Consider the following 20,366-nt stretch of genomic DNA (forward strand, 5'->3'; position numbering starts at 1 on the left):
TTGAGGGCGCATTAATAAAATAACCAAATCTTTGATTGATGGACATTTTTGTTATTTTATAGACAAGATAAACTTATGACACGTTTGGTTATTGCACCGTGGCGCACATTTAGAGAAACACTGATATGGCGTATAATTATTATCCTAATCAATGTATAATATCATTTTCTAAAGATTATATTTCTATGGATTGTGACGCAATTCTAAATTAATTCAACTAATCTGTAGATAATTTATATTATTCTAACACAAACCAAATCACTCGGTAATTCAAATTTAAACGCCCTACATGAGTAGAAACTAATTGATCTGGAAAGCGCTTCATTTTTACGCCTTAGAATTAGATTTGATGTTGCTCAAAGGACATACTTACCTGGGTAATATAATATATCATTCATATCTCCTCTCCCCTTAATGAGGCATAATATATCTTTTTCTTTTGTTTGTTCACTGCGTGGCCTTCAAGTCTTAAGTAGTGGCTTTCTTATTTGACGGAAATAGTATTAAGAGTATGTTTCTTATTGATTAATCAATAATGCTCTCTGTTAATAAACGTAAATTCCAATTTCAATATGATGGATGATATTTCCTTGAGTTTAAATGTGGGGGGAGATCCGGTTTTTAATTAATGTATATATACAAGTATAACAACATCCGGATGATTGTCATGTATTATTAGGATAGCCATATTTTTAAAAAGAAGGACACTTGGTTTAAGGAGAAGAATACTTTGAGTCTTACTTTTTCCTAAATATTTTAAATTTTCGTCTCTTAAATTCGAATTGTATGTAATTTCTTATACACTGGACTTTTCATGAATTTATTTTTAAAAAAGGTCCTGGACAAGATGTAAAAAGTGAACAGTTGTTCAACCTAAATGTATATATCTCCATATTATTCACTGTTGCAGAAAGATTTTATAAGTTCGGAGGGGGTAATTAGTCCCTTGTAAGCAATATAAAAAGACATAGTACGATTACTCTGAATAGTAAAGAGATAAGTGGGTGATTCGAACCTTGATGCATTCCAATAAAAATACCTTATTAATAAAAGAATCAATCAGGTATTGATAATAAGTTTGCATAGTATCAATACTATGATGACTGATGACTGATGAGTGGGCCGCAGGTAACGAATTGTAAATAATATGTTACATCATATATTTAGGAGAGTAATAAACGTGATAGGAATGCCCTGATGACTAATGGGAGGTTGGATAGGAGATTGATATTATATGACTTTGCAAATATATCTACATTTGTGAAGTCTTTGAGGGACCTAAGGAGGTTTTAATGATTGTAATTAATACTTTTCTTTATTTATTTATAATTAGAGTTTTATTGAATTCAATCCTGCTTGTAATAAATACTATACATATATAATTATGTAATGAGGATAAATCAAGTTATTGAATATTAAGAGAGTGTGTGTGCACTATGCAGTAGGGTGAATCAAATACCCCTTAAAATAGAAAAAGTAATCCAATCTTGATGTGCTTTTGCCCAAGTGTTCCTTTTACCTCAAGAACAAATTGTGCAAAATTTCATATAAATCTATTAATGTTAAAGGGCTGCGTACATCACCCTAAATTGAAGCATATTTTTGTAATTTAAGACTTCCACTTTTTTCAGTGGATTTTAAACATTTATTTAGTAATTGCATTAAATATTATATTTAAATACTTGTGTATTATAATTATGTTCTATCAACTCTTAAACAATAAAAATATTTTTTTTAAATATCGAAGAGTCATAAAAAAATTGAAGGTTATATCACTGGTACTTCATTCACTTATTAGATTTGTGATTGTTCAATTCAGAAACAGGTATTTGAAGAAATTCATTTCCAAATGTTGCAATCAAGAACAAAGTATTTTGCTCAGATAGTTTGATAAATTCGTTTCAAATAAGTATTTCTTGGATCGAAGGAAACATGGGTTCATCAAAATCTGTAGGAAATCAGATTTTTGGCATGTAATCATTTTATCCCCCATTCTGTTTTTCTTTTACTGTGTCACTAAAGTATCGGATAACAATCGGAAGGGAAGGATGGCTTCTGTCATTGCTCTACTTTCAATCAAATTTTTAAGTGTATCGATGTAATCTGGTTTGGATGTATCTTATAAATAGTTCTGCTATGATATAACGTGTAATTTTCAGTGAATGGCTTGTTCTTCTACAAATTTCAAACATATTGCGCAGCCCTTTATCATGGATACATTTGCTTTAAATTTGGTATACGGGCAATATTTGTACAAAAGAACAATACTGCCAAGGCACACATCGATCATGCATAGTTGGGGCTGTATTTGGTGCACCCTACTTTGGAGTGAGGGAGGAAAAAGCTAACTAGAAAGGGGAGAAGCTAGCTAGAAGAAGAGAGAAAGAAGAAGTGATTGGTGTTGTTTCTTGTGGAGTGCAGCGTAGTGCATAGCCATAGCTAGTGAAAGAGAAATAGGGGGTGACAAGGATTTTACTTGGCTGCTTGGCTTTGTGAGGCACATAGAGAATAAATATTCTAATTTTGAGAAGTGTAATGCAGCTGTTGTGTTGGGTCTACAAGTAGATATTATGTAAAAATCCGGAATCTATTAAATTGATGGCAGTTTCGGCGGTCTGCTTTTCTATGAGCATACATAAGTAAACAGCAAAAGATAGTGGAACGTTCTTGCGCACACCTTGTCCCCTGTATATATTTTTCATGTGCTTAGCTTGAAGACTCAAGCTGTAGTAACAACTGAGGAAGAAGCAGTGTAGAAGGGGGGAGGTCTAGCCACTACACTCTGGACTCTACTCATCAATCATCACTGACTGGTCTCTCTAAATCATGTTTTGATTCCTGGATTTGAATGGGGGCAATGAGTAATCCAAAGGTGATTTCATGTGTCGTGGAGAATGTGTTGCCGGATATCCTGTTTGTGAGTTTCACTTCCTCAAGCGGATCAGGGAAAATCTATCAAGGAGCTCTCATCCACCAGCCGCCTCTTCAAAGGTATGCATGCCTAAGCTAAGGAATCCTTTTCCAGATTCCTAAATTAACTTTAATCTCTGGATTTTCCTGGGCCAGGCCTCCGCACATTGATAACTTCCCACTCCAATTGAAAAATGACAATCCAAGGGACTTTGCTTTGGAATCCTTCCCGACCCTTTCCCGCCGACATACCTACTACGAAAATGGGGCTCGGGGCCTCTCCCAATCCGTGACTCTTCCTGCCAAGAAGCTGGGAGTGCGACTTCGAGCACGACAAGTCCTCTGTCACAACTGCAAAAATGTTTGCAATGAAAAGGGGGAAAACGTTCAACAACAGACGAAGAAGCATCCCGTGAAAAGGATGACGCGAGGCAACAGTAGTTCGCAGTGCTCTTCCTCCTCCAAAAATCCTACACCTCCCTTTACTCTTGTTCCTAAAATTAGACGACTGGATCCCAGGGAAATCAACAAGTACTCAGATTCCTCCTCTGAAGTGGATAAACCACTTATTAAAATTCGATTATCTGGCAACTCGAAAATGGGGGCATACAGAGCACTGCGAAGGAAAAGAAGTGCTGTCGGATCCATGGAAGACCTATGGGATGAAAATGTATTTCAAGAGTCGTCTTCATCTAATAAAGACTTGGGAGAAGTTGTAGAGCTGGACGACGAGGAAGAGGATAGTTCAAATGTGAAAGAGTCCTCAGAGTTACCACACAAGTCCACTCCCGTTTTGAAAATTTCCTTTGGATCACATCAAGGGCGTGGAACCGTTATGAAAATCCCTGCCCGTGCTAGAAATGTCCCCTCTCTCGAAGAGGTCTTGGAAGAAGGAAATGAAGAAAATAGTAAGGTAGAAAAGAAAGCCCCAGGAGAATCTTCTGGAGCTAGAGCTGCTAAGAAAGCTCTAAAACGTGCTCGTAAAGAGGCACAGAAAAGGCTGAAATCCAATTGTATGACTGCATCTCCTCGTTATCGGGGTTCTCCCGTGTATTGTTCTCCTGGAAGACCTAATATTGCAAGTCCTTTAAGTGGCTCATCTGATAATTTCTCTCCAGCAAGGTCTCCTTTTATGACTATGTCACCGCGATCCGTTACTCCTGGCTCATCTCCTGCCTATTCAGTCATTCTACCCCCTCCATCGCCGTCACAAAACGGAGGAAGGCCCAGAAATAAAATGATCATTCGCCGTCCTAAGCACAAACGAAAAAAACATAAAAAGAATAAAAAAACGGAAGATGATGATGTGAAAGCATTACCAGATACGACTGGCTCTGAGCAAATATCTAACAATAGTTCAAACGAATCATCATCATCAACTTCACCCAATCAACCAAGGTTAGGAGAATTAATTGGGCAAACTGTAGATTCTTGTATGATGGAAGATGGAAAGACTATGTGTGTTGGAGATGTAGTGTGGGGGAAAACAGAGGAGTTTCCATGGTGGCCAGGAAAAGTAAGCTTTTTTAGCACTGAAATGAAAAATTATACTATTTACTCTTCTTTTTTCCCCCAAACAGGTCACTGACATATATTTAAACCCGGATGCTTCAGGAGACATTCAGCCCGAAGCAAAAGTAACTTGGTATACATACCAGAATGACATCGTTTCCTCCCTTCTTCGGCGTGCACATATTAAACCCTTTCGAGAATCATATCAGGTTTGCAGATTTATTTTAATAAATGGGATTAATGGCCTATCTATCTGTATATTTCGATTCCTTGCAGGACTGTTTTTCTAAGACACAAGACGCTCAAACGTATAAAGAGGCAGTTGAGGCAGCCTCAGAGGAATTACGCTTAAAGACTGTTTCAAATCAACCCCTGTCTTCTCCAAGGCCCATTGATTGTCAGACATAACATTTATATGCCTTTTTTTTCCAATGGTGTTTGACTTTAGTAACTTTTTTTCCTTCATTTTTATTTTCCTTGCACTCTAAAAAATGCACATTCCAATAACATAAGAACTTTAAACCTGAATACATACATTATTGCCTACTCCGTTAGTTCAGTTCTCTCTTCTTATTTTTAAAAGAGGTCAAAACTCTGAACATCAACTAAATCATCATACATGTATTGGGTGGTGATCAATACCCATTTCCAAGTTGAAATCTGTACAAATTTCCTATCTTTATAGATAAAATGCATCTGCCATTAATTTTTTGCCTTAGTATTTTCTATTTTTTTTTTTCCTGCAACGTATTATGTATCCGTATAAGTTGTTTCATTTTAAATATTTAAGTAAGTAAAGTTAAGGAAACAGGAGAGTGTCCTTTCTCTCTATTCAAGGATAAAGGCTTAAAAGTAGCTTTACTTCTAAGTATACAGTATGTATCTTTCCTTATCACGTTAGGCAATAATTTGTTGTTCCGTACTTAATTTTTTTTCATAATAATATATTCACCCCCAACCTCCTAATATGTAAAAGTTATCTATTTATTGTTTTGTTTTATTGGTATATTGATAAAAATACGTATTCTATGATCGATGTCATTGCAAAATTGCATCTACAATATATTGAGATATAAATATTATTTTTTATACATAATCATGATATTCACTCATTTATATATTCAGTTATCATTATTATTGTATTGAGAGCAAAATATGTTCATTGTCGTATTTTTTTTTAATACCACAAATTATAATTATCATCATTAGTCAAGATATATATATATATACCTATATTGTTCTATTCATTGTTTGTTTGTTTTTTATAAATAATTTCTGATGTGGTTATCCTATTTAATATGACCCAATAAACTAATTATTTCATAGTGTTTTATGTTTTCCAACTTTTAAGAATAATTGATAAAATATTATTACTAAACATTTGAATACTTTCTTTATACAAAATGAATTATCTACCACATATTTTTAAGTTCAATATCTATTTGATTAAATACAGATAATATTATGTCTGTCCGTTACGGCACTTATATATATTAGAATGGGGAAAAATTAATTTCGTATTTCCCGCCCTTTTTAACTGAATATATCTTGTTCATTTTTGGTCAAATGGGATCATATGTAAGACGTTGTAAAGGTATGTTTCTTTTTCTATGGTGTGAGTGAATACTACACACGCTTTTGGGACAGTGTTGCGAACTGTTGGTTCACTTGTGAATTACCGTGCGTTGAGTTTTGAGGTCTCAAAGGAATAAAGTGGCCATGTTTTACATTTTTACCATCTGAAAGGGAAAAACCAAGAAAATTTCCTATGTATAAGGGGCTGATACTCTATCGGTTTGTGTTGCACAACAGTGGTTCAAGCATCCCTCCCCCGAGCTCAATTCTGCCCTCTACTGGGAACAACTCGACCATGTGAAGCTGGCAATTAAAATGAAGCCGCCAGCATTTGTGAGTATGAGACAACGCCAGGCTGTACACATCTTTGATGACGTGCCAGAAGCTCTGGGAGCTCGGATTGAAAGTTCTTACGCATCCACCCTACAGTCCGGACCTGGTATTAAGTGACTATTACCTGTTACTGTCTATGACCAATGGGCTTGAGGATACAAATTTGGCCTCAATAGGACAAGGGCTTCTGTGGGAAGGGTATTATGAAGTTCGCAATAAGTTATTGCACAGAACGGGCATACTTGACTTGAATCGGATGATTGTAACACTTCTTATAAAGGAATTAAATCATTCGAAAAATACGAAATTACTTATTCCCAAACCTATTGTATAATAATTAAATATATCTCTTTTTTTTGGGGGGGGGAATACAACTCCTTATTTGAAAGGATGTGAAAGTAAAAATATTTGGAATTGAAAATGATAAGTATTTGTATAATACAGTCAAATCACGTTAAAGAAAACTTATATCTTTCAGATGAAAAGTTACTTGTTATACTTATATAAATAAATAATTTGGACATTTCCTACTTATTTTAATAAATCCTATTTTTGACAGTTAGTCGAGGATTTTTAGTTCTCTTTCAGCGACTCTGTTTTTCGTGAAGCAATCATTATATATCAGGGATGTCCGAAGGGAGAAAAGGCCCTCATTTAAAATTTATCTCATTTCATACTCTTGTCATTGGGATACTTATTTTGATAGTTTTATCAAAATAAGTACATATATAATACAAATATTCTCTAAATAATAATTAACGGTTAGTAACAAGAAAAATACTGAATATCATATGTTTTTTTTCAAATTTTTCATTTCCCTTTTGATAATCGAGGTTATGAGAGGATAAAAAACTAGATTAATTTATCCAGGGAGTATTTTAGGATGTCCAGCATTTTATAAGCAAAACAGAGTTTGTTTTGGCGGCAAGTACCAACAGGAAAACATGGCAGTCATTAGCTCCAAAATGGAGTGAAGAAGGATCAATTGAACTACCATTATCCCTAAGGTTACTCCAACTTTGCAAATGTTATCAATGGGTTAGGGTTCCAGAAAGGTTGGGGACCACTACTCTAATCATTAGATACTTAACTTTGATCTACTCATCACAAATATATTTGAATAGTCATAATTCTAGGAAAAGATTAATTTTCGTGCTACTGTTTTTAATCTAAAATTCTCATGGAAAATCCATGTTTCCTTTGAATTTTCGGATTTCGCAACCCTAAATTTGATATAATAAAACTAATTACAGATTCGTAACCATCTAGTTAAGTACTACCGTTGACTTGTATAATTAATGTGTACGGTTCTTAATCACTTAATTTAACATCACAAATATGTCATTTTAAAAAAATGATTAGACCAACGACAATTAAATGATTTTTAAAGCAATTTCAATATTATGTCTTACAATTTTAACCAAATTATAAGAATAAATTGATGAAATTTAGTAATTACTTGTAACTCAATACTTTGATATTCAGAATAAATCTTAGTTAGTCTAACGATGATAATAATAAATTAATGTTAAATAGAACAGAAGTAGTATAATAGCTAAATACAGTCCCGTAGCCAGACCAGGGCTATTATATACAATGAAAGATATTTCAGATTCTATAAGGGACAAGGACCGTGACTACGATTTTAATGTTACTGTTGACTAGCTTGAAAATACATTTATAATTATTAAATAAATATGAAACCCCACCGACGTATATAATATATAGGGTATTACTTATAATATAGGTCGGTGGAAACCCCTTTTTTTTAGATAAGTATATTAGTCACTCATAATACTGACCAGGTTAAGGTGCAGTTTAGTTAGTATTTTTTTGCTCACGGTGACTAAGATATGTTTCAGTTATTGGAGTTATTTTAGGGGGGTGGGATAATAGTATTATTCACTTTTTGCTAGAAGCATAAGGGTTTCTCACAAATTAATTAAAAGAAGAAGGTACAGGGTTATACCAGTTTCTTAAGTTTTTGGGCTAGCATTAAGGATCCCGACAAGATTCTAGGTGTAAATAGGTAGCTTTTACTAAACAGGATTTTAAACGATAATTATGACTTCCTAAGCATTAAGAAATGTGAAAAATACAAGCTCAAAGCAAAGTCTACATCAAAAGAAAATGATGCCAAGGAGTAATTTGAATTTTTCGATCCTGTCAGATTTTTGACTGGATAGGGACCTCCCTATTGGCTATTCTTATACATAAAGTAGTTTTTATATATTCTACTAATGATTAAAGTCCTCCAGACCGGAGGGCACATTTAAAAACAAATTATTGTTAAGAACCATAATTTAGAATTTGGTCGTAATTCTGAATTTTGAATATAATAAAGGTTACTTTATGATTTATATTTTAATCAGGAAAGCAAGCATGATTTTGGGCGGTACAGTCCCCTTACGTCCCACTCCGTAGTTATGATATTCGCCAAATATCTATGTTATAAAGAAAAATTAATAATGTTTTTATGAGAAAATTTTATAGCGTTCATCATGAATAAATAAATTGTAGATTACTAATGAAGGATAATAATTCGTTATAATTTTATATTATTGTAGCATTTGCTATAGAAAATAGGATTCATAACAATAGCAACTGATTGGACATTGAGTAGGAGTAGTATGTCATCCAATTGGAAACCAGGTATATGTTAAATCAGTTCTGCTGTTCAAGACAGACAATACTTTAAAGATGATAGATATTTTACACAAAACAATTTGAATACTCAAATATACAAGTGAACAAAATATTTTTTTTTAAACATTCACAGGGAAACATAATAACATATTTATTATCATAATATATAATAAAAACCTCATCACCAACATTTAAGGGACACTTAGCATTTAATTAAGTTAAGGAATCGTTCCATCACAATTTAAATTAAATAAGTCCTCTTCTTTTTTTATAATCATCTAAATTTAATGATCGTTTTGCAGGACCAGTATCCTTTTGAGCCAGACTAACAGGTTTTAAATTAACATTAACTGGATTCGAAGGTCCAAGAGTAGTATCCACATCAATCTCAATATCAAAATTGTGTGCATCGAAAAGATCCGTTTTCTCTTTTTTTGACTCATGCTTTCTCTTTTTTGAAGGTGTAGGACCAGCAATGATTGTCGTATCTTGAACTGTCCTTTCCTTCACATTACCATTTTCCTTGGCATTATCAGACAGGGGAAGTGAATCATCAAATGTACCATCTTTGTGCTTAGTAACCATTCTTGGATTGCACTTATGGCGCCGAAACGGATTTGGTGCTTCTCCACCATGTTGTTTCTTAAATCGGATTTCATTATTAATGGCTTCCTCAGCCTTGCGAACATTATCTTTTCGATTTCGATCATTGATAAGGGAAACTGTGGATATTGAAGAGGTTCTTTTTTTATCTAATTCCTCGGCTCGTTCTTCTAAATCTGCTAATCTCTTTTCTATTGCGGAAGCATCTTCTTCTCGTCCCTCAGCTAAAGCAATTTCTTTATCCTTCATTAGTCGAGCTTTATTCATGGCGTAATTCACTGGATGACGATGGAATCTTGTTTTCTGGGCAACAATTTTATCAACGTCATCATTTGTAAATTCATATCTCATAGCCTTCGATATTTCTGAATGTTTATCTTTTACGAATTCTCTAGTAGGGAGAGTCATGCTATTTTCCATGCAAGTCTCTTTCCACTTTGAAAACTCTGTAGGTGTCCATGGCTGATTGGAAATAAACTCTAATCGAAAAACCCGCTCTTGTTTACCGAATTTCAAACGAAGTCCACAATTGGTTCTTTCGCGCCCAACTGAGTATACTTTTGCAGTTTCACACACATCTACTATTTCTACACATCGATACACGGATTTCCCCATGTGTTGTCCAATTCCAATTCTAACAAAGCAACCTAATACAGTTTTCTTAAAAAAAGGTAAATGTACAAAGCGCTCAAGCTTATGTCGAGATAGACGAATAGGTTCCAAATCATCCTGTAATTCAATAAATCTTTGAGTTTTCTTGCTATGAAACCGTTCTGTTTCTGAGTCATCACCTGATGACCCAGATGAAGAGGAACTGGAAGAGGATCTGGAGCTACGAGAATGAACTTCAGGAGATCGAGACTGCCGTCGTGAAGGGGATCCATCAGAGCTATCCGAGTCATCGGAATAAATTTCAGAGGCTTTTAATCTCTTTTTTGAAGACCAATCGGTTGTTTCCGAGTCCGACTCCTTTAGGGCTTCTTTTTCTTGGGCATCCTTTTTCTTTTGCTCCTTTTCCTGACGTTTGGCTTTAAGCTCTGAGAGTGCGTTTGACTTTTTGTCATATTTTAGGGCATCCAAGTTTTTACGGCGATCAAAGGAACGTTCCTTGTGATCAAAGGTTCTAACGGGTTCTTCTTCTTCTTCTGAAAGTAAAACAGATGTATGTATTTTGTCGATGTTGTCTACTTCGTCCAGGCTATCCTCATCATCTTGAAGAAGACCTTCGCTATCCGAATCTTTTTCCGCAGCTTTCAACTCCCGCTTCTGTTGATGCTGCTGCTTCAATTTCTTTTGGATTTCAAACCTTTTCTTAAGGTTTTCTCTCGTTTCTGCTCTTTTGAAAAGCTCTTCTTCTCGTTCCCTTTCTGTCAAATTCTCAAGATTATTTCTATCCTCTTCATCTCCAATGAGATCTTCATCCAACCCATCGTCAAATTCTTTTTCCTCCTCCTCGGAGATTTCTCCTTCCTCTGAACCAGAGTCTTCGTCCTTTTTAGAGGCTTTTCGACCTCTTCCTTTCTTCAGAGGAGGATTCCGAGGCTCTTTTTTCTTTTTCGAGACTGCTTTGGAGCCTGTTTTCCTCGGTGGGAGCTCCTCTGGCTCAATGTCCTCTGCTGGAGCCACAAGAACATCCTCTTCCTCTTCATCATCGTTGATGGACGACAATGACATCCGTTCCGCCATTTCATTGGAGACCCTTCTCTCAGAGGCCTTGTACCTCTTTTTCTTCTTTGAAGCGGAGGCATCAGAGCTGAGGGAGGAGGAAGAACTCGTTCTACTTCGAGCACCCGCTTCCTCGTTCGAGGAACTCAGGCTCGAGGACGAACTCCTTCTCTCCGATGATGACATTCTCCTGCCTTCTTCGTACTCAGCTCTAGGGGATCAGAAAACAACAACTCATTAAGCATGGGTCCTCCTCCTCCCAAGCCATTTCTCACCTATAACCAGAATATTATTATTGTTTATTGCTATTTGGATTCAGCATTGGCTCCTCAGTCTCAAGTCTGATTCGTGATTCCCACTTTAACTCTTTCTCTTTCTTTCTTTCTTCTTTTTTTCCCTCTCTCTTTCTTCTTCTAGCTAGATAGCTAGTAGCTTCATTTTAGTCAACTCAATTCTTCTATATATGCGGATCTGGAGAAGGGTAATGCAGCTGTTTTGTTTAGTATTCTCTTTAAACCCTAGTGCAAAGAATCAGCCTATTAAATTTATGGCTGTTTCGGCAAAATACTATTCCAATGTTATTAATTTAAAACAAGGTTAGTCAGCAACGATTTTCTGTTCTCACTCAAAATTTACTAGCATAACGAATGAGCTCATTGGGAACCCCTCAAAAAAAAAAGGAATATAACTTTAGAGAATAATTGAAAACCCTAAATATAGCGTTAATAAATAAGGAATCAACGGACAAAATAAGATTAAATTACAACATTTTTTACCTAAAAAGTAATTACAAATATTTACCCCAAAAATGCGCCCAATGTGGTCACTATAGAGAGTTAGTTAGTTGATAATTAATAAGATAGATCTGTGATTTACTTGTTGCCTAACATTGTTACTCTACTATTCCTTAAGCAAACTAAAGTTAACAGCTGAAACAATGAAATATTCTTTTGTAAAGCTTGGCATATCTATATTTTCTTACTCAATGGTAGCTTCTTCTAGCTAGCCATATTATTTTAATTTTCCCCTCTTTTTCCCCCCTCTCAGCTCCCCCCATCTCACTTATTTTCTTTCCTCGCTAGACGTCCGCACATAACGACTTTTTATTATTTCGGCCCAGTATTCAAGGACTGCTGAAGGACCGGAGACATAATTCAGTCAGCTGTTGACTGAAGTTCTTTAACAAAATTGCTTATTTTCATTTCTGATGTCATAAGAGTGAAGCAATAACAAACAAATCAATGAAGTAAAAATAATTTGAATTTGGGAAATGCACTCAATAGCTGTCTTGATCCTGTATTCAGTCCTTCTCTCTAGCATTTCATGTAGTATTACTATATTACATTAATAAAAATAATATTTCATGACCATTACAAATTCTAAGTACAAGTACTTGAATGATCAACTGCTTTGAGCTTCGAAATATTCTTTTTAAAATCCATTATTTTCCTGCATTCAGCGTTACACCAACAAAGTTTATAAGATTCACTTTGATTTTTCTTATGAATGGTGAGCAGGGGATCAGACTATGCAAACTCCCTCCTCCTGTGGCGATTATTTTAGGGGAACAAAAAGACCAGTCCCGCAACCCCTCGCTCATTTGGATATTGAGTAGTTACGAAGAGATGATATTGAGTCCTATGTAAAAATTATCCTTCTGAATTTCCTATTTTTCTTCATTACTGCAGAGGACTCCGACGAAGCTCTTGACTACATGCATCTAAAGTAACTATTCCAAATCTTTATAAAGGTCGTTTTAAATATAAAAATATATATTCTTCTGAAAGAATGTCAAAAAATAAAAATATGGACATAAATTATTCAAAAAGGACAAAAAAGGTAATTATCAAATCAGATCAAATTTTATCACATTTATCTCTGCATCAGGTTAAAACCGACCCTTAATATATGAAGCCGCGATTCTGAAGTTACCCTCACTTTTGAATTTGTTCTGGTACTCTACTCTCCGAATCCCACATACAACACCACAATTAATTGCTTAACACTATTTACATTTACGATTTTTTTTCTGATTTGACCCCCTTGAAATACTCCCCCAATGAGGGTCTGCCTCCCAGTTTGAAAACCACTGATATAGAGTTAGGGTTTTATTATTATAAAAACTAATCTTACGGAGATTGTATAGCAATCAAATCAATATTGCTACTGAACTAAAGTCTCTAAAAGCAAAGTTTATTCTCGTTGAAATGAAGGATTACTCTTTACATATATTCCTATCGCTAAAAAAACCAAATGAAAAAATAAAGTGTTGCTCATCTTTTACAAAACCCTTTTAAATTTTTTATTTTTTAATCGTACATCTTTCAATATTCTCCTAATTGGAACATTTCACATTTTTGAAAAATTTTATTTGAGGACAATATAAGCGATTGATATAATCTCAGCTGTTACCGGATCAAATTTATACATCACGTTGTTTACTTTTTTGTATCACGCAGCCTCTCATCCAAAAAACAAAAAGAGAAAGGCCCAAGATCAGTTTATATATAAATACCGCCAACGACAACTAACTTCAGAACGCGTTTTTATACACTTATTTCATGCAACTCGAGCACTCATATTTGTATAGTTATGCCCAAAGTTATTAGTGACGAAACGATGACCACATGAACACTTTTTCCCAAATTAAGTTGCCTATTAGTCTACTTTTTTGTCTACTAAGGGCACAGAGGGTCCCATGGATATTATGCTAATCAGACAGCCTACATGAACTTACGCTTTTACATGTCGATCTATTTTTATCCACTCGCAAATAAGTATATATTTTTCTAAAGACTTTATATTCAATTTACATTGAATTGAAGTCCTTGATTGATATGAATTAATATGAAAATAAAAATCCAATGTAATGACCTTTTAGAGCTTATTATACGAAGAGTCAACTGTTTTAAATCATACAATTGAGTCAACTCAATTAACAGCTGATAGGAAATACCGTGCAATGTTACTAGAACCAAGATACAAATTATCTTGGTTCTAGTAACATTGATACCGTGTATACGTTTGTATATATACAAAAAACTATTCGTCTTAATCAAAGAGAAATAAATAAATAGAGGTAACAAGGGATTTTTATTGGCAGTTTGGCATACCAAGGCAAGACTAGATTAAAATTTTCATTCTGCAGGAATGAAATGCAGCTCGATATGTTATTTTTAACACCAGCTAAAGGGAAGAAGCTGATTTTTAATTTTTTTGAATACGCGATCAGATTTTAAAATATACTTTCCACAGTTGGGATTACAGATCTCTATCGAAGAACTTCTTATTCTACAAGGTTAGACCATGATGTAATCGGGCTTGCTGGAATGTATTGTACTGTGCTATTGTATTGGCTAAAAGCTGTTCATCATGCATTATACTCTAATCATTTTGCCAGAGAGCCATTGGAACGCAAAAGAATACCCTGATATTCTTAAGGAATTTAAAATATAACGCTTTTCCTATCAAATTTAATCTAACCTCACATATGATTTAGCAATATGGAAGTTAAGGAAATCAAATCAAATAATAGATATTAAATTACCAATAGAGAAACGTCAATCCTAATTTCAAGTCTCTCTGTTTGGGATGATGATGATTTCTTAAATTTTTCGGATTTAGTAGAAATTAAGAATATTGTTTTTTACTGTTCTCGTAATACTTCTTGAATTACGGATCAGACAATGATCCACCTGGCAAAAGACGAATAAATAAATTGTCCGAATAAACTCTTGAATAAATAGTTGATATCTTTACGATATTTAATTTTCATTATTACAATATATGATTAATAAATATAAAAATATTTCATTATAGTTGATTGCTTGATCATTTCAGTTCCATACTCTTTCTAAATCAAACTGGTGTTATTCATTAGCATAAATACTTAAGTTGCTATTAAAATACAACAAGAGAAATGATGTTCTTCTTGACTTAATACAAATAAATCCTTGGATGATCAAAAAACTTTTAACAGAACACTCTTCATTTGAATTTAATATCCTGTACTGTAGTCAACTGTTAATTATTATTTATAGAATAGTTATTAATAATTATATACATAGAATTGATAAACTTATCAATGACATAATTGATATAAATAAATATAAAAATCAATATCTTATATAACATCACTGAGTTCTACTAATATCTGCAGTGAAACAAGGCTCTCATACTCAACCTCAATTAGAGGGAAGTGTATTTTTCATGGTTAAAAATTGAAAAGCAAAATTTAATTGAGTATGTACATAATCACTCTCCTGTTCTTTTCTACAAGTCAGTTGCAAAAAAATCCGTTAAAGTTAGGAATCATCTTTTTGTCAAAGGATGTACAATATTTATAACTTAAATCGTTAATATCAAATTAAGAAAGACGGATGATCGAATTCTGATTAATTGATTAACAATACTATTAATATGTTAAATAGTATTGTGTGATCTTGAGTCCTTTAGTAATACCTTTTTCGAGTAATTCATAGTGCATGGAGTAAGCTGCTTTAAACAATACAAGAGTCAAGTTATAAAAATTAACGAAAATACCCAAAGTCCTTGTTCATTTAAAAGAACGAACCGTTTTCAGAAGCAATATAAGTTCTTTTTCATTTTTATGATAATACTATATAAAAAAGCATATTCTTACATAGTTATATTTGAATTAATTTTCCCCTTTGTTATACAGTAATATAAATAATTAAATTGGAATATTAAAATTCTGACACTCAACCTAAAAGAAATCCAGTTTAAAAAACAAAAGAAAACTAATCGATATTGAAATATGACTAAATGAACTATTTATGCATCAAATAAAGTCTTATGTCGTAAAAACGTTTTATCAGAACTTCCATGAGGGTAAAAGTAGCATGCATGTCGAAAGCAAACAACAAAATACACAATACATATTTGTGTTAGTCGTTATCAATGTTCGGAATGTTGATTGGTTGATTTTAATTAGCTCTTGTTAAGCTGCGAACAATTCTCAACAATCATAGCAGAATAATTCCATAGTTGGGAAGTATTGGGTAATTGCTACCAACTGATTCTGGGCCTTTTTCTGCTTTTTTTTCGAAGAAAGGTTGCATGCTACAATAAAGGTAACGACGCGTGACGGCGGGCAGTAAAATCTAAAAGGCGATATAAATATGAGCACGTTTTATATTTTTTAAAGTAATACTACGCATTCTAATGTATAATTATTCATTAAAGTGAAATATAGGCCTTAATATCCATGATTAATTATATAATTTGGATTATCTCAATTTAGAAATTAAAGGCCATGTTATGGAGGAGTTTGAATGCACGTATTTCTTAATGTATTTATAATTTGTTAATTTACCATATTGAAGGGCATAGAAATAATTATTATATAATAGATATATATATGAAGCCATTTCTATTTATAGTGGCGCATTCTTATTTACTCTATACAATTTGATTACAACGTAATTTCGTACTTAAAATATGTATGATTTTGTCTTACTGATGATATATGCTTAATCTTACATACATTTTCCTTAGAAGGGGGAGTAAAGAAACAACTGAGCATAAAATAATCCGTAAAATGATGTCAATTTTACAAAAAAATAACTCATTTAGGACAGAAAGAAAATACAAATGATTCAAGCCGACTTACTTTTTGTGGACTCTCATATTCAATAATAATAATAATAATAATTCAATGGGTAAATATGTTTCGACTACAAACCTAGATATAATAAGTATATTAATGAAACATCATTAATTTATATAATCGAAATATCAAACAAAACAGTGATAAAATAATATACCCCGCGTGGATATTTTCTAAATAGTACTCCTTGTGTTTATTTGTAACACGTGACGATAAGACAAAACACATGACGTCAATTTTTAATAAAAGTAGTTATACTCTGCACAAACAAACCGGTTGGCTAGAATTTGTTATGTACTTTCCTCACAATTTTTTTGTAACCAAAAATAATGGTTTTGATTGTAAGATACGTTTAAAATTAGCTGTATATGTTGTGTACAAGTTGCAATAAAAAAATGGGATGAATAATAATATTAAATGAAGAATTTAGAGCACTTGGGAAGAGGATCTTACATATATAATAATTTAAGAGAGAATGCTACACTTTTCTATGTATTATATGGACTGTGGCTACAATGAGTTGTGGTTGGCGTGCCTGCGAGAGTGCTTTCTACGCACGTGCATGTTGTTTACATCCTCTTCTTAGCACGTTTTGTAACTACATACTCTCACTCATCTTGCTATCATAGACAGTGGAGTAGAGTCACTTCTTCTTCTCTTTTATCGTACTTTATTATTACCAGTGTTAATCCTCAACAACTCATAGACTCAAAGATGGAAGATATGGATTCTATGACCAAATTGAACGCTCTGGTCTACGACTACCTCAAGGACACCGTCTCAGACAAATTGGCCAATCAGTTCAAGAAGTTTACAAATCTAAAGCAGACTCTTCCCAAGGGATCTCCCACAATCACAGAGCTCGTGGATCACTTCATGAAGTCCCAATCTCTCAAGAGAAAGGCTGTGGACGCCAAGAAGGGACCTACGAACAAGAAGGCCAAGAAGGAGGAGGAAGAATCTTCATCCGAAGAAGAATCTGAGGATGAAGAAGAAGAAGAGAAGCCCAAGAAGGTCGTTCAAGCCAAGAAGGCCGTGAATGGAAAGAAGAAGGAAGAATCTTCTTCCGAAGAGGATAGTGATGATGAAGAGGAAGAAGAAGAAGAAGTTAAGCCCAAGAAAGCTGCCAAGAAGGAAGCCCCTAAGAAGGAAGCTCCCAAAAAAGCCGCTTCTTCTGATGATGATAGCGATGAAGACAGCGATGACGAAGAAGAATCCAAACCCAAAAAGCCATCTCCCAAAAAGCAAGCAGTGAAGAAGGAAGAAGAATCCTCTGACGAAGAATCTTCCTCTGACGAAGATGAAAAGTCCGATAAGAAACCCGTCAAGAAAGCGGGGAAGAAGGAGGCGGATTCCTCTGATGATGAGGACGATAGCAACGAAGAAGAAGAGACTGAGAGCAAACCCACAGAAACTGAAGAGATGGAAGTAGAGGAGGAGCCTGTTCAGCAGTTCAGAAGAACACCCAATAGAGGCGGATTTGACAACAGAGGCCGTGGTGCTAGAGGAAAGTCTAACCAACGAGGTAATTACTTCACACTCCTTCCTTCTTCTTCGCACTATATTACAAAGTATATGAGTCTTTTATAATTTAATATTGTTCTTTATAGGTGGTCCAAGACGTGAATCTGGTGGAAACGGTTGTTTCAAATGTGGCAAGGACGGTCATTTCTCAAGAGAATGTACGGAAATAACCGGTGGAAGTACTTGCTTTAAATGCGGAGAAGTTGGTCATTTCTCAAGAGAATGCCCCACTGGCGGCGGTGACAAATGCTTTAATTGTAAAAAGGAGGGCCACATCTCAAGGGATTGCCCTGAAAAGAAAGCTATGTCATGCTATAATTGTAACGAAGAAGGACACATGTCTAGAGACTGTCCTCAAGGTGGTAACAGACGCAATAGCGGCGGTGGCCGTGGGGGAGGACGTGGACGTGGGGGTAGAGGTACTCCCCGTGGTCGTGGAGGCCGAGGTGGTGGCGGAGGAGGATTCTCTTCATCACCTATGAATTCTAAGAAAACTTTTGATTAAGGTCTCTTCTCACACCATCATAAATTTTGAAATAGATATATATATTTATATATTATCTTTACTTGTATTACGCATTCATTCTCAATGAGTATTCTTTATATTTTTAAAAAAATTGTACATTATATTATAGGATATGGTATATATATATATATTTAAATATTATATATAATATCTAATTGAATAAATTTAATTACACTATAACTTAATCCTTGAGTCTTCATTTTTATAATACATCAGAATATAACCAGTCATTGACGTTCCATCACTTACAGCGTAGAAGTAATTCTCATAAACAGTTGATTCTGCTTAATCGGATCACATAAAACAAAAGTAAATAGGACCTCGCGCATGAAAAGAAGCCACTGCCATTTATCGTAAAAATATGCTTAGAATTAAAAATCTTCTAAGAGAAAAATGTCTCAAAAAATCGAGAATAATGAGAAATATCAACTCTAAATAAAAAGTTAGACTGCATTTTATTAAAAATAAGATTCTTAATAAAATCAACTTTTCGATAAGAAATGAGACCCACACATTTATTAGCCTTACCAGGGGCGTCCACAGGGATGTAGCCTCCCAAATCAAGGAATTTTTCCTTTGTACTAAAAATAACTACGCGCCTAAATAGAGGTAAATGTTTTTTTGGATGGATTTCTTGAGGAAAATTTGAAATTTTAAGCCAAGCCCACCCAAAATATAATCCTGAAGACTCCCCTGACGGCGATCTGGATGTATAAAGTCCGTTTAACGTAGTAGTACCTCGTAATATTTAATTCCGGTCTTATTATCCAAATTTATACTTTCTTTATAAATATCTTAATTCATAAATTGAATCTATAACTCCAATGAAGTACTTTTCATAATTAATAAATACTATTCATATTGGTTTTAACTAGGGAGTCCCTTGAGTCCTTTAAATTTAACCCTTGCTTTGAAAGATTGATATCTAGACTATATTGAGTCGCATTATCCTGTTTAATTTATTACTTTTTAATTTCAAATATTGAAGAGGTTGAAGAATATTATTTTAAAACTTCCAAAAAAGACACCATTGTTGCAATCATGACACTGTACACATAATCACATTAAATTATAATATCTTCATTTAAACAAAGATTACCATTGCTTATAATGATGTTGCTTCACGATGATATTACTGATAAACTACAATTTTGTATCACAATTATAATGTTAAATTTACAGCATGATTTTACTGCGCAACGATATTACCTCAACGATTTTGTCCGCAACCTTTTTATTACAATATTTTTTGTTTTCGCCAATCGGTTTTTACACTGAACCAGTTATTATATGAAGCAAGGTCCGAAATTAACTTTTAAAGTTAAAGTAAAGTTGATTATATGAACTTTTTGAAGGCATTTTTTAAAGGATGTAATTTAAGAATTATTCTTTAATTTTAGCCATGTCACAAAGCAGTTGAAAAGTAATTGAAAACAATGTTAG

At 33.9% G+C, this 20,366-nt stretch overlaps 3 protein-coding genes across 10 annotated transcripts; 2 read left to right on the plus strand and 1 right to left on the minus strand.

Annotated features, from left to right (window-relative positions):
• The first annotated feature begins 1,856 nt into the window (after nt 1-1,856).
• Nucleotides 1,857-5,800, plus strand: LOC121122630 (uncharacterized). 2 transcript variants are annotated; one of them, XM_071890600.1, is made up of 5 exons: nt 1,857-2,098; nt 2,160-2,991; nt 3,067-4,426; nt 4,491-4,631; nt 4,699-5,800. In XM_071890600.1, the coding sequence occupies exons 2-5, from the start codon at nt 2,849-2,851 to the stop codon at nt 4,828-4,830; spliced, it is 1,776 nt and encodes a 591-aa protein (XP_071746701.1). In that variant the 5' UTR covers nt 1,857-2,098; nt 2,160-2,848; the 3' UTR covers nt 4,831-5,800. The 2 variants fall into 2 exon arrangements, with proteins under 2 accessions (XP_071746701.1, XP_040573597.1); XM_040717663.2 differs by having other exon boundaries at nt 2,019-2,991.
• A 3,058-nt stretch (nt 5,801-8,858) lies between these two features.
• On the minus strand, nt 8,859-12,198 carry LOC121122488 (RNA polymerase-associated protein Rtf1). Of its 7 annotated transcripts, none has more exons than XM_040717497.2 (3): nt 12,046-12,198; nt 11,520-11,762; nt 8,859-11,455 (listed from the first exon to the last, which is right to left on the minus strand). In XM_040717497.2, exon 3 carries the CDS (start codon nt 11,428-11,430, stop codon nt 9,223-9,225), a length of 2,208 nt encoding a protein of 735 aa, XP_040573431.1. In that variant the 5' UTR covers nt 11,431-11,455; nt 11,520-11,762; nt 12,046-12,198; the 3' UTR covers nt 8,859-9,222. The 7 variants fall into 7 exon arrangements, with proteins under 7 accessions (XP_040573431.1, XP_071746698.1, XP_071746700.1 ...); XM_071890597.1 differs by having other exon boundaries at nt 11,520-11,910; nt 12,046-12,175; XM_071890599.1 differs by having other exon boundaries at nt 11,520-11,715; nt 12,046-12,165.
• Nucleotides 12,199-17,451: 5,253 nt separating this feature from the next.
• On the plus strand, nt 17,452-19,108 carry LOC121122624 (uncharacterized). The gene is made up of 2 exons (XM_040717655.2): nt 17,452-18,398; nt 18,484-19,108. The coding sequence occupies exons 1-2, from the start codon at nt 17,588-17,590 to the stop codon at nt 18,900-18,902; spliced, it is 1,230 nt and encodes a 409-aa protein (XP_040573589.1). The 5' UTR covers nt 17,452-17,587; the 3' UTR covers nt 18,903-19,108.
• The last annotated feature ends 1,258 nt before the right edge of the window (nt 19,109-20,366 follow it).

This window comes from Lepeophtheirus salmonis, chromosome 8 (genome assembly GCF_016086655.4).
Source record: "Lepeophtheirus salmonis chromosome 8, UVic_Lsal_1.4, whole genome shotgun sequence".
NCBI classification, from domain to species: domain Eukaryota; kingdom Metazoa; phylum Arthropoda; class Copepoda; order Siphonostomatoida; family Caligidae; genus Lepeophtheirus; species Lepeophtheirus salmonis.

Excerpts from the sequence above, each read along its gene's own strand:
- LOC121122624 (XM_040717655.2), top strand. The coding sequence starts at position 17,588 with ATGGAAGATATGGATTCTATGACCAAATTGAACGCTCTGGTCTACGAC. Across the intron at positions 18,399-18,483 it reads AGGAAAGTCTAACCAACGAG|GTGGTCCAAGACGTGAATCT; the intron begins GTAATTACTTCA and ends TGTTCTTTATAG.
- LOC121122488 (XM_040717497.2), bottom strand. The coding sequence starts at position 11,430 with ATGTCATCATCGGAGAGAAGGAGTTCGTCCTCGAGCCTGAGTTCCTCG.
- LOC121122630 (XM_071890600.1), top strand. The coding sequence starts at position 2,849 with ATGGGGGCAATGAGTAATCCAAAGGTGATTTCATGTGTCGTGGAGAAT. Across the intron at positions 2,992-3,066 it reads CACCAGCCGCCTCTTCAAAG|GCCTCCGCACATTGATAACT; the intron begins GTATGCATGCCT and ends TTCCTGGGCCAG. Across the intron at positions 4,427-4,490 it reads TTCCATGGTGGCCAGGAAAA|GTCACTGACATATATTTAAA; the intron begins GTAAGCTTTTTT and ends TCCCCCAAACAG.